This window comes from Microcaecilia unicolor, chromosome 3 (genome assembly GCF_901765095.1).
Source record: "Microcaecilia unicolor chromosome 3, aMicUni1.1, whole genome shotgun sequence".
NCBI classification, from domain to species: Eukaryota; Metazoa; Chordata; class Amphibia; order Gymnophiona; family Siphonopidae; genus Microcaecilia; species Microcaecilia unicolor.
This window is the reverse complement of record NC_044033.1, coordinates 58,807,921-58,825,323: the sequence shown is the minus strand read 5'-3', so window position 1 is coordinate 58,825,323 and position 17,403 is coordinate 58,807,921. Positions and strand designations below refer to the sequence as shown.

The 17,403-nt window shown below is 42.0% G+C and overlaps 1 protein-coding gene across 1 annotated transcript in view; it reads right to left on the bottom strand.

Moving 5' to 3' along the window:
• WDR26 (WD repeat domain 26) overlaps positions 1–17,199 on the bottom strand; it is a 252,395-nt gene extending 235,196 nt beyond the window's left edge. The window contains exons 1-3 of the mRNA XM_030195962.1: positions 16,355–17,199; positions 15,229–15,328; positions 15,073–15,129 (exon numbers count right to left, since the gene is read on the bottom strand). Coding sequence (XP_030051822.1) covers positions 15,073–15,129; positions 15,229–15,328; positions 16,355–16,674 — 477 coding nt within the window. The 5' untranslated portion in view covers positions 16,675–17,199. The remainder of the gene's footprint in view (positions 1–15,072; positions 15,130–15,228; positions 15,329–16,354) is intronic.
• Positions 17,200–17,403: the final 204 nt, after the last annotated feature.

The following is a 17,403-nucleotide window of genomic DNA, read 5'->3' as shown; positions in this document are numbered from 1 at the left end:
AATATTTTAAGGTGAAGGAGACAGAGAGGATTAGGTATACAGTTACAGAAAGTGCATTTTCATAACCAGAAATAAAGGTGTTGGATTAACTTCAAATCGTGACTAGATTTAACTTGGACAATCAGGAATATTAAACTTCAATCTTATTGATTAGTGGAGAATCGGGAAGTACAGAATTATGTTTAGTGAAGATTCGGTGTAAATTTGATTAACTGGTATTTAGGATGGATTATTGTAGTGGGCTTTGTTGACAAGGTTGGTTTTCAATAATTTACAGAAATTATTTATGTGTGTGTTTTATTGATTTAGGTAGTTCGTTCCATATTTGTGTACCTATATAGGCGGTTAAGCTTGGCAGAGTTTAAAAAGGGGTTAGATGGTTTCCTAAAGGACAAGTCCATAAACTGCTACTAAATGGACTTGGGAAAAATCCACAATTACAGGAATAACATGTATAGAATGTTTGTACGCTTGGGAAGCTTGCTAGGTGCCCTTGGCCTGGATTGGCCGCTGTCGTGGATAGGATGCTGGGCTCGATGGACCCTTGGTCTTTTCCCAGTGTGGCATTACTTATGTACTTGTGTAAACTGGATGCATATGTTAATTTATATTTCACTCCTCTGCAGTTGGGGTAGTGAAGGTTCAGGAACGTGCGTGATGATTTAGTAGAGTTCCTGTTTGGTAAGTCTATAAGGTCTGACATATAACCCGAAACTTCACCACGTATGATCTTATGAACCAGAGTCCTAAAACTGGGTACCAAAATATCAATGTTTAATGTTTCAGAGCTCAAGTGTATGTAACCATATGCTGCCTTCAAGGAGTAGAGCTGTACACAATGCAATATGTGGGGATTGGTTCTGAGAATACAATCCAAAAAGACTCCTACAGCTCCATAAGGACAATATAAAAATTTAAGTCAAGCCACTTTGCATTACTGTTTGAAAAGGTTTTGAAAAGCTATAAAAAATATATTGGAATCAAAAAAGGTAAAGAGCAAGCCTGCAAATCACACACTGAAAACATGACTGCAAAAAGTCCAGTAAAAACAGATTTACAGAAAATTTAAGCTACCACAAAATTTAAAAAAAGTGTTATATATGCATATATAATGCAGTATGCACACAGATATAAAAAAAACCACACATAATCCCTGACTGGATTATTGCTGACAGTAAATATTTAGGCCACCAACTCCATTCTCCTTAAGAGAAAATTTTAAGTCTTAAGAATGAGAGACCAATATCTATTTTTCCTCAAGTTTAGAAGCTTTTTTCTATACAACTAGAAGTTTCATGAAGAGGGTGGAAATATGTAGAAGACCCCCCCCCCTCCAAAAAAAAAAAATAAATAAAAACCACTGTGGTAAAGCAGTTAACATCTAAATTAGTGTGGAGTAACTTAGTGTTCATTAGCACTCCCTGTCATGCCAGCTCAATAGCTCTATATCTTAAATAGGCTGTATTAATTAGCACCGTCATGCCAGGCCAATAGCTGTACATCTTAAAATGGGCGGTAAATGGGTATGGACTGCACCTTGCAATTAGCAAGTGGTAACAGCAGATACACTTACTGGTGGTACAAGGTTTCCTTTGCAGTAATTGCACATGAAGATGCCGAGAACATCCCAACAGTTACCACAAGTTAAGTACAATTATTACCGCACTTTAGTAAGAGCCCCTTAGGTACTAGTCAAAATGTTAACAGCCAGGGAGAATTTTCCTTACTTGATTCATGTTTCATTCTAATTTTGCTTAAATTGTTTAGTTTTATAAAAGTTATGATCAGTATTTTGCTTTTTTGCATCTTAACTAACTAGGAGACTTGAAGGCCCAATTATATATAATGTTCAGATCAGAGTTGAAACATCCATGTCAGGACATGTTTAAACCAGGCAGTATTATGCAAAGGCTCTGCAGAATGTAGGGTGCTCTATAAAATATATACAAACACATGAAAGAGCGCATGTGCAAAAGTGGAATAAAATCACATGGAAGTGGTGCTGCTTCCACGTGTATCCAGCCCATTTTACAAACCCATATGTGGTGCCAATTAGGAAAAGGGGGCACAGTGTTTTACAGTTTTCATTTTATAGAGGTGGGAACAATGGAAGATTAAGGAGAATTAGTCCCTCGTGTAAAAACCTGGCCAAAAGGAGCACTTTTCAAAAAGCTGTGCAAACCTCTGAACTTCTGTAAAACCCAATAGGAATATTTTCCCCCATAAACCTGTATTCCCACTACAAAATGGGAAACACACGTAGATTTTGGTCCGATCATGCCACATCCCACTGAAGTCTCCATATGTAAACAGCTTCCTAAATTTATCATTTACACATGAAGGGAATAAACATGTGTAAAAGTGCCACTATTTAAACATGGAGATGTTTTCCAGGTCTAGTTGTATATACACACATTCTGTGACAGTATCATTGAAGTAAAAAGGAAAAATCAAAGCATGAGCATCCTTTTCATAAGCAGTGCAAAATCAGGATTTTTCTACCATGAAATGAAGTTTCAGTTTATCACACAGATTGTATTATACACAGATATGAAATCCAAAAATTCTAGATAAATTAATTAAAACCCCAAACTTGTTTAACATGAAGCCAACTGATAAAAAAACTGCCAAAATTGCCCTCTTGGTCACAGAGAAATGATTTTGTTGCACCTTAACTATATACATAATGAACAATAGAGACCCTATATTACAAAACACACTTAAGTATGCCCTTACCCACTGAGAACATGGATCCGTTCAGTGTGTATTTCAACGGTGTCAGCTCACAACGTAGAACCTGAAGTGCCTCCAGGACCTTGCCATCCTCCAGATATTCCAGGTACTTCTGCTGTAGCAGTAAAAACTTCATCCTCTGACATGACAGAAAGCAGCAGTCAGGGGAAAAAGGATGACTGAAGTTTCAGAACATGTTTGGGCCTAAACAGAATAGTAAAAACCATTCTACTATACCCTTCAAACAAAACCAAACATTTTTATTACATCAACAGTATTTAGCTTAAATAACAATCTGATTAAAAACAGTTATGTATAAAGAACCTAGATGTACTCGCCATGCTGACATAGTAACATAGTAGATGACTGCAGAAAAAGACCTGCATGGTCCATCCAGTCTGCCCAACAAATAAACTCATATGTGTATACCTTACCTTGATTTGTACCTGCCTTTTTCAGGGCACAGACCGTACAAGTCTGCCCAGCAGTTATTTCCCGCCTCCCATCACCGGCTCTGGCACAGACCGTATAAGTCTGCCCTCCACTATCCTCGCCTCCCAACCACCAACCTCTCTTCCCCCACCTGCTCCGCCACCCAATTTCGGCTAAGCTTCTGAGGATCCATACACTGCCAAAACAGACACTGGAACTTATGACAACAGAACCGAATGACAGCATGTTATAGCACTACAGAAAATTAGTATTACTGTTATAAACTGATAGGTGATAGGCTCTATCCAGAGATAATTAGTGTATGAGACAGAAAAGTAGAGGTAACTTCCAACTTCTTAATTTAGGCTAGTTAGGCAAAATAAAACACCAATCACCACCCATGAGGTCTACCCCCCAAGTCTGGCTTGAGTTTTAAAGGCCTTACTTTCATTTTTGCTCTGCTGTCAAAATATTAAGAAAACAGAAACCTGAAAGATGTCCCCTCAAATAAGTGTTATTCTTAGACAGCTTCTTCAGAAAATAAACTTACTGGTCATACTACGACTAACAGACCCTTTCAAATAAGGTGCAAGGTGATGCGTGGGAAAAAAAGGAGAGAGACTGTGACCTGCTTTGATTTTCCTGCATTGGAAGCAATGAAGTTTAAAGTACAAAGTACAATTTAACTGACAGCACTGATAGTGCTTCATCAGTAGAGGCTTAATTATTTACCCCATTTACAAAGCCATGCTAGCGGCTGCCAGTGCGGTAATGCCGACACAGCCCATTCACTTTGAATGAGTTGTGTCGGCATTGCCACGCGGCTTTGTAAACCCCAGGGGAGGGATGGGTGTGTTAATAATTGCTTGTCTTCATATTGTTGTGAGAAACCGAAGATATGTTAACTGACATAAAGCTGTTTGCATGGTAGGGTCTTCTCTATAGTGGCCCCAAGACTGTGGAATAATCTCCTCTTGAAAAGTGGCTGAAGATTGAAAATATGCTTTGTTTTTCTGAAGTTCAAATCATATTAATGGAGAATAGATTATGTTAAAGGATGCGTGTTCTTTTACCTTGTGTTTTTATGTTTGTTTATGATTTTAAATCGAATGTCTTTTGGGATTTAACAGATTTTGTTACTGTAAACCACCTTGCTTACCGAGATATATATATATATATATTTTTTTTTTTTTTCATATATACACACATACATAAAACATATACATACAGTGCACTCCATTTAAGTGCATGCTCTAACTGCATGCCGTACTTCGGTCCCGTTTTTGGCACCATCAATTTCTATGGGGACAAACTTTAGCACACCACTGATAAGTGCAAGATTCGCTTATATGCATGGTTCAAGACTCCACATAAGCAACCGCACACTGATAAGTGCAAGATTCGCTTATATGCATGGTTCAAGACTGCTCAGGAAAGACTCCACATAAGCAACCGCACACTAAGTGCAAGATTTGCTTATATGCATGGTTCAAGACTGCTCCTCTGCAGGAAAGACTCCACATAAGCAATCGCACACTGATAAGTGCAAGATTCACTTATATGCATGGTTCCAGACTGCTCCTCTGCAGGAAAGACTCCGCATAAGCGCGTGCATGGAATATAGAAGCCGATTGGCGTGTGACAACCAACGAGATTTCAAATTTACTGCCTCTGCCACAGGCAGAACAAAAGAATGTTGTTAGAGTGTACACCGGGGTCGTTGTAACGGAACTGTAAGACTAACACTGGCTGAACGAATAGAAGTTCTTAAAAAATTAGAAAACAAAGTCAAGCATCTATTGCTAAAGAATATGGTATCAATCCCAGTCAAATTTCACTTGTCTTGAAGCAGAAAGACCAGCTTCTGGAAGACTGGCAAAACAATACAAATCCACAACGGAAACGAAAACGGGCGGGAAAAGCTGAGGAAGTAGAAGATGCTCTTCTTCGGTGGTTCTCTCGAGTCGGGAGCAGACAGTTTCCTGTCAGTGGTCCACTGCTTAAGGAGAAAGCTAACCAGCTAGCTGAAAGTCTTGGAATAACTGAATTCAAAGCCACTGTTGGATGGTTGGAAAGATGAAAGGAGAGGAAAACATAAAATTCAAGAAACAGCATGGTGAGAAACACTTGTATTCAAACATGCTGAAACTACAGGAGGTAAAACATCGAAGGACCAACTGACGATCCTCCTTTGCTGCAATATGGATGGGAGTGAGAAATTGGAACCCCTCGCCATTGGAAAGAGCAAACAGCCCCGTTGCTTCAAGAAAGTTAAGCGACTTCCTGTGTCATTCGAGGCTAACGCAAATTCATGGATGACGGGGAAATTTGGAAGCAGTGGCTAAAGAAGTTAGACACTAGAATGGGGGCACAAAAGTGTCAGATCCTGCTGCTTTGTGATAATTGTGCTGCACACAGGGATGATGTCAGGCTGTCTAACGTCAAGGTGGTCTTCCTGCCACCAAACTCTACCTCTCTGATCCAACCTATGGATCAGGGCATAATAGCCAATTTCAAACAACATTATCGGGCTCTTGTGCTACGTCGTCTGATGAGCGTTATGGATGACCAAACTGGCAAGGATAAACGTGCTGTTGAACTGGCTCGTAATCTATCACTGTTGGATTCCCTACATATGCAGAAAGAAGTCTGGAATCATGTTACACAGGCAACCATTGTGAACTGCTACAAGCGGGCAAGCTTTGTTAAGGATGTGGAGAGGGACGAATAGATGCAGCTGTTGCAAACGCGTCAGATGAACAGGTTATTGACATCCCAGTGGTGTTACTGAAGAGGAGTTCCATCACTACGTAGCTGTTGATCACGATCTACAAACAGCTGAAGACAGCACTAATGTCGAGATATGCGCCTACATGCAGGGAACGGCTGATGATGGAACAGATGAAGAAATGAGCAGCGAGGCACATGCAGACGAAATTCAACAACCTCCTCCTGTCACTTTTGCAAGAGCGCTGGAGGCCACTGGATGTCAGTGCTATGACAGTTTTTACCGTCTGGCAGATGTAGTCTATGGAACTCACAGACCCAAGATTGTTCAAAGGACTATAACTGATTACTTCAAGTAAGCCTGTCAATTAACGGAGACTGTATACTGTACATATAATAAACAGTACTGTACATATTTTATCAGATGTCAAGCTTCTTTGGGTCACAATGGTTAAGTGCATGCTCTGGTTAACTGCATGCATTTCTTTGGTCCCAGACCCTTGCACACCAGGGCTGTGGAGTCGGTACAAAAATCTTTCGACTCCGACTCCTCAGTTTATGATACCTCCGACTCAGACTCCTCAGTTTTTAATATGTATTTTTTTTGCATGTTGACTGAAAGAGTGCAGCATGCAAGGCTGCATGTTAATGTTTGGGTTTAAAATCTATGTCACTGTGACTTTTTATTTTATTTATTAAAGAAACTATAAATATTCATTAATCCTAAAGTTTAAACAAAAAAACACACATAAAAAAACAAGGTTATGTTTATTGTTTTTTATCAAGTATTTTTTTATTACATTTGTACCCCGCGCTTTCCCACTCATAGCAGGTTCAATGCGGCTTACATATTACAGGTACTTATTTGTACCTGGGGCAATGGAGGGTTAAGTGACTTGCCCAGAGTCACAAGGAGCTGCCTGTGCCTGCAGTGGGAATCGAACCCAGTTCCCCAGGACCAAAATCCACCACTCTAACCACTAGGCCACTCCTGCTTAAGAGCCTAAATTTGGCTTCCAGAACCTCCTTTCCACATTTTCTTATGTTATTGGCACCCACATGTATCAAGATAGCCAGCTCCTCCTCAGAACTATCTAAGACCCTGTCTAGGTGACATGTAAGGTCTGCCACCTTCACACCAGGCAGGCAAGTGACCAGGCGATCCTCACGCCCACCAGCTACCCAGCTGTCTATATGCCTAATGATCGAATCATCAACTACAACAGCTGTCCTAACCCTTCCCGCCTGGGCAGAAGTTCTTGGAAACCTATCCTTTACAACATCTGGGGATAACAGGGAGACAGACGGCGCTTTTATTCATTGGTTCCTAAGTTTATGAGATGCCTAGATCCAAAAAAGCAAATATTGTCAAGGGCTGACCACAGCTCTGATGCTTGCAGTCAGGAACAGCTCTGAAGTGAAGCTAGCAAGAGGAAATAGCTCTTTGGCTCTGTAAGCTGGTGAGTGGGCCTATCAGTACAGAAAAGGCTGAAAAGTGAGACACATAGAGAATAGAGTACTGTGAGTGGTAGTTTTTCATTTGCTAAACATAGCTTTTGTTTCCCACTAGAGGCATTTTAAGCATACATCGTAGTGGATTAAAGAGAGAGGAAGAACTAACCCAGTTTGCCCAGTTATTTCTGTGCACACTATTAAGTTACATTCTGGCTGGCAACTAGAATGTGACATCATGCAAGATATCCCTCTTACTAGGGCAATAGTCTGTCTTCCTTCTTTGTTCCCCCCCCCCCCCCCATGCCTTGGGTAGCAGATTATAGAAGACCCCATTTCGTTTGCTCCAGCACCCCACCAGTCCCCAAGTCTAACCACAAAGCTTTGCAATAGTAATGCTAGCATGGCTACTGACCCACCATCTAGTCTGCTAGACATGCCAACTTGGGTATATAAGTGACTGTAGTACTTCTAGTTTTCTAATGTTTTTTTTTAATTATAGACTGTTAAGACAGGTCCAGCTGCGGTTTTGATTTTAATCATCACAGCCTAATCTAACCAGACACCATTAAGTAGGAAGCTGACTAGAGAGTCTACTCATACCTGCCAAGAAAGCTCAACTACACGATAGTCTCACTTGTTGAGACTTCCTGTAATAGCTAGACCTCACTAGAATCTACTAGGAGCTGGGCCTGTGACATGCTGCATCATTACCCACCAGTAATGCAGATTGTATGGTTGTTTGTATTTCTGCTAAGACTAACATTTCATGTTAAACCACTTTGCCATTCTTTCAGCAACCCCAGCACTCCAGTTGAATTGGTCAAAGCACTATAAACACATGCCACTAAGTTAAACTTCTATTGTCTCCAATTTAGCAACCAAGAACTCTCTGGGCTTATCATATGCCCTCTTAAACTCAGTTTTATTCTCCACCACCCACCCTGCGATGGCATTTCAAGCTTTAGTGGTTGAAACCTAAAAACGAAAGATCTACTTCTGCCTTCTATATCTTGTCTTATGTATGGTGTAATAGTTTCCAGTCTACAGAAATGTGAAAGTAAACACACACATTCACACAAAGGCCATTTACAAGAGATGGCTCATATATAGCTGTACACAATCAATATCAAAGTGTTAGCATACTATGGCCCTAAATACATTCTTTGATTACAAATACCAAATGTTACATGAATATCATCTACATATATACATAAAGGGAGGTCGGAGTGGAGGCGTGGCCTAGTGGTTAGGGTGGTGGACTTTGGTCCTGGGGAACTGAGTTCGATTCCCACTTCAGGCACACTCTGGCAAGTCACTTAATCCTCCATTGCCCCATGTAAGCCGCATTGAGCCTGCCATGAGTGGGAAGCGCGGGTACAATGTAACAAATAAATAAATAGAAGACCCCCCCTCCAAAAAAAAAAGGTAACATTAAATAAGAGAACATCTTCAATACCTTTGTGCAATCAGTACTTCAATAAAAGTACTACCCAAATTGATAGCAAACAAACAAAAAAACCCTGAAAGCAGACTGTCACCAATTAAAACACACACATCTGCAGTTTTCAGCATCTTCCTCTTTCTATACATCATACATGTGTAATGCACAGAGGGGCATTTTTGAAAGAACATCCAAGTCAGTAGGACACCCTGCTCATAATGTACAAAACAAAAAGTCCATTAAACAGCCATTTTCAAACAGAAAAAATGTTGGGTTTCTGAAAATACATGAGAACATCCAACATGAATAGCCATTTTCCAAATAAAATGTCCAAATTATAAATGCCAAAAAACAGGGACAATGATTGACAGAATTTGTACAAAAATGGCTACAAAGATGTCACTGCAGAGCAGCCTAGAGGTCAGTGCAGTGGACTTCAATTCAGGGCATACAGATTCATATTCCACTGCAACTCGTAATGGTGAGCCCTACAGAGACAGGGAAATACCTACGGACCTGAATGTGCACCACCTCAACAGTCCTTAGGGCTTGGTGTCCCCTGGTTTACAGTCCACTGCACTGACCACTAGGCAAGAGGACATTAATGTGAGCAAGTGCAAAGTATGCATGTAGGAATTATTAGGAAAGGAATGTAAAACAAAATGGGGAATATTATGCCTTTTTATCGCTCCATGATTGACTGCACCTCAAATAGTGTGTGCAATTCTGGTCACATCTTTAAAAGGGTATAGCGGAATTAGAAAGGTACAGAGAAGGGCAACCAAAATGATAAAGGGGATGGATGACTTCCCTTTGAGGAAGACTAAAAAGAGGCTAGGGCTCTTCAACTTGGCGAGAAGGGAGACAACAGAAGGCTATAAAATACCAAGTGAAGTGGATAGGTAAATACAAGGACTAGAGGACACGAAATGAAGCTACTATGTAGTAAATTTAAAACAAATTCGGAGAAAATATTGCTTCGCCTCAACGTGTAATTAAACTCTGGAATTAACTGCCAGAGAATGTGGTAAAAGAAGTTAGCTTAGCAGGGTTTAAAAAAAGGTTTGGATACATTTCCTAAAAGTCCACTATTCTTTGTTATGTATCCTATACTGTTATTGTAAGCCACACTGAAACTCAAACTTGTTTGGATAATGTGGGATATAAATGTCAAAACAATTCAAAATATAGAGTGAGGAGCCCACACATTGTAGTCTAACAACATAAAGAAATGGTGGGGGGAAAAGACCTCAGATGACTATGGTGTTCTTAGAATGCTGTGATAATCGCATGTCACAATATTCAAACCACCAATGACAGAAGCTGTGAACTGTGGTTTGAATGTTGTGACGTGATTATCGTAACATTCTAAGACCACCACAGTCATCTGAGGTCTTCTCCCCACCATTCCTTTATGCTCCTCACTCTATATTTTGAAATGTGTTTGGACAATTTTTGAGTGAGTTTCCTTTCTACATTTGTTACTGGGATATAAATGTCACAAATAAAATAAGTCATTAAGATGGACTTGGGAAAACCCACAGCTTATTTCTAGATAGCAGAATAAATCTGTGTTTACTCTTTTGGGATTTTGCCATGTGGAGGACTGGCCTGTCAGTGCTGTGGATTTTGGAACTGGGTTCAATTCCACTGCTGACTAACTGTTGGAGAACTGGTTGAGATCCTGGGGAACTAGGTGTGATTCTAACTGCAGCTTCTCAGGACCCTGGGCAAGGTTACTTAACCCTCCATTGCCCTGGAGTGGAGAGCAGCCTAATGGTTAGTGCAGTGGGTTGCAAACCTGGGGAACTGGGTTCAATTCTCAGTGTAGCGCCTTGTGACCCTGTGCAAGTCACTTAGGGGCCAGTTTACAATGCCACAGTAGAGCAGCCCCATGTGCCAATCTGGCACTACCTCTGGCCTTCAGCTGGAGCCAATGGTAGTGCCACCCCAAGCACCATTCCTCCGGCACTACAGGAATTGTGGGGTTTTTGTGTTTTGTTTTTTTTAAACTATCTGGATAGCACGGGAGCCCTTACTGCCCCCGAAATACAAGGTGATAAGAGCTCCCCCCAGAAATGGCTGTGTGACAAGTGTGTCCTTACCATACAGCCATTTTTCCCCCTTTTACCTATGACAGAAGGATCATCGACGAGCAGCAATCCACACACTGCTACTGCAGGGCCCCTTTTACTGCAGCTTAGTAAAAGGGGCCCTCAACCCTCCACTGCCCCAGGTACTAATAACCTTAGACTGCAAGCCCATTAGGGTCAGAAAATATCTGCAAAAAAATAGTATATGTACTTCAAATGTGAAATAAACATCCTTGTGGCTTGGAATGGCCACTGTGGGAAACAGGATATATAGACATTGGACCTTTGGTCTGTCCCAGTATGGCAACACTTATGTTCTTACATTACCCTTCAGTCCTGCTTGCTGCTGTATTCAGAATACCTACATACCTGATATTGACACTGGAAAAGGAAACTAGTATCCCAGAGGGAAGGGGGACAGTAAACACCAATAGGGGATTTCATTGGGGGGGGGGGGGGGGGGGGTAATGCCTTAATCCTTCCAGTGGTCAGCTGCTCAGAGCATCATCTTTTGTGCCCTGGACACACTGAAACAGGTCTAAATATAACTTCCTTCTTTTAGAGTGGACGTTTCATCCCATTTGATTATTGCTATTGAACATGCTAATATTGGGCCCTCCTTAGTCCTGCCCAAAACATGCCCCCTTGCTACTTGGGCTCACTGCAATGTAGGTGTCCCAATTCTGCTGTTCTAAAAATGATCGTCATAATATGCTGTTTGGGGAGGTAACTATTAGTGAGTAAATGCCATCAGAGATGGGTACCTGTCAGTAGCTGTTAATTACTAATTGGTAAATGCCTGAGAAAACCTAGGTACCTAGGTGTAAACACCATCTTCACTACTTTGACATGTGACCTTCAGGGTGTGTCAAGTGACTGTCACATTGTTCTTCACTTGCTTGTAAGCCCACTGTGAAAGCAACATTTCAGCCTTTGAGGCATATTTTCAAAGCACTTAGCCTTACAAAGTTCCATAGAAACCCATGGAACTTTGGAAGGCTAAATGCTTAGAAAATATGCCTGTTTATCTCTGTTAGTTCGCTAATACCAAATACAAGAAAATGCCTTACAAATAACACTCTGCATTAAGATAAAAAAAAACCTCAATTCAACTTCTGGTTCATGTTTCTCCATACCGGCTGGAAGAGATGTGGGGTTGAAGTCAGAGCAGGGGTTCACCATCCAGTCCTCAGGACATACCTAAGCCAGTTGGGTTTTTAGGATCTTCACAATGAATAGGTATTTGCATACAAAGGAGGCAGTGCCTGCTGAAACTGTACCATGCATGTTCACTGGAGATATCCTGAAAACTTTACTGGCTGGCTATGTCCTGAGGACTGGGTTGAGGGAAGACTCTCAGTTAAGTGCTGCCATTAGTCAAAAGCAGCCCTAGTGATGGTTATTGACAAGAGCTGAATTTGGGGACAACACTGGATAAATGTGTAATGCTAAAAGACTAGTGTAAGATTTGGACACTTAAGACCTCCAAATATACCAGTAATCACTTAACCAGAGAACAACAAGTTAAAGGGCTGATGCTTAAAGGCTCATGATAGAGGAAAACTTTATTGTAAATCTAGTACAGAAAAATTGCAGCAGAATGCTTAAAACAATAAGCACATGAATTCATGCCGCATTAAAATCACAGCAAATCTGCTGCTCAATGCCTGAGCAGTGATCAGGAGTTAGGCTCCACCCAGTGCATCACAAGATACAGTGCATGTGCGGAGGTGATGCCCAGAGAAGTAGGAGTGAATGGGCATTGCTTCCTGCTTTCTACAAGGTGGACCTCCATTAAAACACCTGGCCAAAGTGACTGGGAAGGGCTGTGCCCTAGCCTGGCCTAGAAGACGCACTGGACACCATAAGGAATATTGTTTTTTAATATATGAGGGAACGGGGGGGGGGGGGGGGGGGGGGGGAAATGCTCAAATGCTTAGGAGGGCCCCTAGACCACCAGGTATTTTTCTGGGGCCAATGAAGCCAGCTTGGAGGGAGAGAAGGGGTGCCGTGAGATACCAACCCTTCTAACAGTGCCCCAGAACCAGCAGAAAGTTTCTCACTATAAAAATTCAATGAGAATTCTTTAGCTGCAAGGTAAATAATGGCTGCATTTAAATATCATCTGTTATAATCGTTAAGTGCCGGGCATCAGCCTTCAAGTATAGCAACAAAAAGTTGTCATCTCCTATTTGAGCAGTTGGGATGCCTTTTAATTTAGGATGGTGTGTGCACATTTCTTAAAACTAGGAACTCGTTAACAGAATTAAAAAGCAGAAGAGCCCACATAAAATTGCTCTCTAACACAGCACACTGAAATGTCTCAAGCCTGTTGTTAAAACAAAGAAATTTAAACCTCAAAATTACACTTTGCTCACAACAGTTTTATCAGAATCTGCAACAGCACTAACAACTGAGTCTAGCTCAATTCCCTTTAAATAAATTAACATTTTTAAAGTGATTATTCTCCCAATCTTAACACATTTTTAAAAAATCCTAAAATTTATAAAAGGCATACAGAAAATATCAGATAGAAGAAAAAAAAAAAAAAAAAGACTTCTTGGGTTAAACTTTAACCAGATCAGCAGAAGTTAAGTCAGATCCACAGTTTAACTAAAACCTACTTGTGCTTGCACTTCTTGCTACCTGTAGCCCTGCCTCCTTAGCAAGCTTGAAGTTGTTCCTTTGACAACAAATGAACCAGCTTGGGGTACAAGCTAAGCAGCCATCAGCTGATTCCTTATTGTTTACAATCCCATGCATTTTTGTAACCAGTGTTTGTTCTCTTCCAACAACTAGAAAAAAAAAGGCATTCCTCAAAACAGTTGATGCCTTGCCTATTTAACTTCAGTAAATATTTTTCAAAACAAAAACACTGGCAATGTTCTCCACTATTGCCCCACCCCCCCCCAAAAAAAAAAAACATTTTCTGAGCTGGGTGGCATGAAAGTAACTGAATAGGTGCAGGGAAGGCCAGCACTATACAATTTCCTGTTAAATTAGTTGGGTTCCACCATCTAGCTGATTTTATTGACCACCCATTCAAAAAAGTCCTAGGGAGGCCAATGACAGGATCACAATGACCATTTTGAGCATACAACACATAACATCCAGAAACATTTCTAAATATGCGCGAGAATTCACGAGACCTGGAAGAAGTTTCATCTCTCAACTCACAATATTTCCGGTACATTAACAGCAAATGAAATGGAAACAAATCCAAAAAGTGACACCCAACATTTTAAATTCTAACCCTTACTCACTTGTTCAGTACCCATATTTTATCATTCCCAACTTAGTAATTCCCTTATTTTTATTTGTCCTGTTTGTCCTAATTAGATTGTAAGCTGTGTCAAGCAGGGACCGTCTCTTCATGTTCAACTGTACAGCACTGCGTACGTCTAGTAGCGCTATAGAACTGATAAGTAGTAGTAGTACTCTTGCTTGAACATACAGTAGTCAAGCTAAACCCATTAGATAAGTAACCTCACGTAAAATGATACTTGACTTAAAAAGGGACTGTAATGTTACATATCAGGAAAACACCAAGGTATCTTGGGGGAAAGGGGATGGGACTTGATATACCACCATTCTGTATATACAGGTACTTATTTTGTACCTGGGGGCGGGGCAAGGGTGGGTTAAGTGACTTGCCCAGAATCACAAGGAGCTGAACTGGGAATTGAACCCAGTTCCCTAGGTTCTCAGGCCATTGCACTAACCACCAGGCTACTCATACACTCCTTTTCAGTTAGGTATTAAAATAAGGTCAAATATTCAGAACTAATTCTCTAATTATCTCGCCTCCACCTACCCTCCTCTCCTCCTTCCTGTACACATTAATTGATTTGATTACTTTATTTTTGTCTATTAGATTGTAAGCTTTTTGAGCCGGGACTGTCTTTCTTCTATGTTTGTGCAGTGCTGCGTACACCTTGTAGCGCTATAAAAATGCTAAATAGTAGTAGTAATCTCAAAACAAATTCTGTTGAAGGATCCCAAAATGTTTTCCTATTTTGTCAGTGCAAGAAAAAACCCCCACAAAACATGCATATGTATAATTCTCTAAAAACTTGGTCCTTTTAAACTACCATGTTGTGTTGGTCTTCTAAATAAAATGAGAAGAAATTTTAACTCAAGATGTTTTAAATTGTACATATAAAATAAAGGCAAAATATACAGTCTTCTTACCACAATAGCATGAGGAGAGTGCACTAAAGATTTAAGCTCATTTAGGTCGTTTTCAGCCTACAAAATTGGAACAGAGGGGGAAAAAAAGTCAATTCACAGTCTTAACATTCCTTGATTCATATAGCAGCAATATAGACCTGCAATGCCCCCAATTACCTTATCCCATTCTCCTTCCATGACATGATTGCGGAATTTGGTTGCAGAAGGATGTTCTAAACGACACCCTGATTCTTGCATGAGGAGATCAACTGTCTGACTGTAAGAGATTACATTGCAAAAGATTACAGGTTTCCCTTCCAAGAACTGTAAAATATTTAGCTAGGTTCTTTGCCTTAAAAGCATACCTAGAATTACATGGTCTGGGGGAAAAAAAAATTAACGACCCCAAAATTACTTGATTTATATGCTGCAGTCAACACATGCTACTGATGAATAAAAACTGACGATAAGCTGAGGAAAATGAAATTTGAATCGTTCATAAAAATCAGCCATATAAACAAGACAGCATTAACAACTTTTTACCAAGGAGACTCCAGTAACAAAGGGTCTCTAATTTTTCTATCTGAAGACAATTTTTTCAATATAGCCTTGACCCACAGCAATCAAATGTAGCAAGCACTCTAGCTTTATTCTAAATTCCGTTTACACTCAAAAAAGAACGCGTATACTGAATTTTAGCTTAAACAGTCACAAGCTACTTCCCACCCCCGGATGGCCTTCAACGAGCTCCCCTGTCAGTTACGCGGCGACCAGATTCATTGTTATCAGACCATTCCATTTGACAAGTCCGGAATACAACAATACCTTTTCTTCAGCAAAACCAAACATTCACATAACTCCGATAAGCCTCTCATTTGTAGTAAGATCTGTATTTTGTGCGTTTGTATTTATTATCTTTACTCTCTTGTTGCACAGGCAGTTTTCACTAGGCCGAAATATTGCAGTGATGCCAAAAAAAGCCATCGGAGAGCCAATGTTCAGTTATGTAATCAAAAAGAAACGAATAGAGGGAACTGTGAGTGGGGGGGGGGGGGGGGGAGATTTGTGCTCCCCCAGTCATTTAACTAAAAAGGGAGCAACTGCTCTTTGTTTTGTCAGGGCCAAACCCAGTAAAAACAATGTTAACCTGGCTAGTGCTAGAACAGCTGATCACGTCTCAGCGGTTAAGTATATGCGGGCCTGTAAAGACTGATGTAAACAAGGCCTTGACATCGCCCAGACTGACTGACTCGACACCCTAGATTTAAGAATCGAAGTACCCCAAAGGGCGATAGATACATACTTAAGTCCCAAGCCGTGCAAATGTTGTCCGATGAGCCGGATTACGTCCTCGTCCGACTGGGACAGCCTCTTCTTCTTTTTCAGGTTGCTGCCCAGCTCGGCGGCAGCGGCGGGGGAGCTGGCAGACGAGGAGGAAGCCGCCCCCGGCACCCCGTTATTGTTCACGTTCAAATTGTTGCTGTTGTTAATACTGGTGGAAGAGAGCAGCCCGTTGGAGTGGGCCAGGTCCCCGGAGGAGGACTCTCCATTCTGAGCAGAAAGACAGGCGAGTTCCTGGTTCTGGCCTGGCCCTGCCGCCGCCGCCCCCCCGTTAGCTTGCATGGCGCTGTGGCTACTGGCGCCGCCGCTACTGCTGCTAGTACTAACACCGAGGAGGCTGTGGCTGGAACTCCTGGGGACAAGGGCGGCAGCGGGAGCGAACCCAAGCACGGAGAGGCCTGCGACAGCCGCTGAAGCCCCGGGCTCTCCTGCTCCCTCCGCCGCCGAGGCTCGGCGTTTCTTCCGCGGGGGCGGGGACGCTCCACCGGTGTCCGAGTCGGAGGAGGAGGAAGCGGAGGCCAGAGTTTCCTCGCCGAGAGCGGCCGTGGTTGGAAGCCGGTGGGGCGAAGCGAGGCGAGGGGGCAGGGGAGGGGGAGGAAGGGAGGGAGGGGGAGGGAGTGTGGCGACCAACTAGGCAGAGAGAGAGGGCTCGGGCGGCGGCTGAGGGGGAGGGAGGAGGAGGAGGCGGCGCGCGGGTCCCGAGGCTCTGGCACCTTGTCCGCGCGGCCGCCCCGTCTCTCGCGCTCGCTCTCCTCCCGTCGCGCCGCAGCTTATTGCTTCTTTCTCATCACCCCCTAATGGAGTCCAGACGGTGATGTCACAGGAAATGCCTATAGTGTTCGCCTTGCTCACTTCCGGCAGGCATTGAGGCGGGGGGGGGGGGGGGGGGGGGGGAGGAGGCTGTGCCTGCCTTTCGGTGTGTCACCGGGGAAAATGAGCTTTGAGCTACTAGCGGGTCTTTTTTGCTGTTCTTGTTTGTAAGGAAAGCTTTAGTTAAAAATCTGGTCTTGT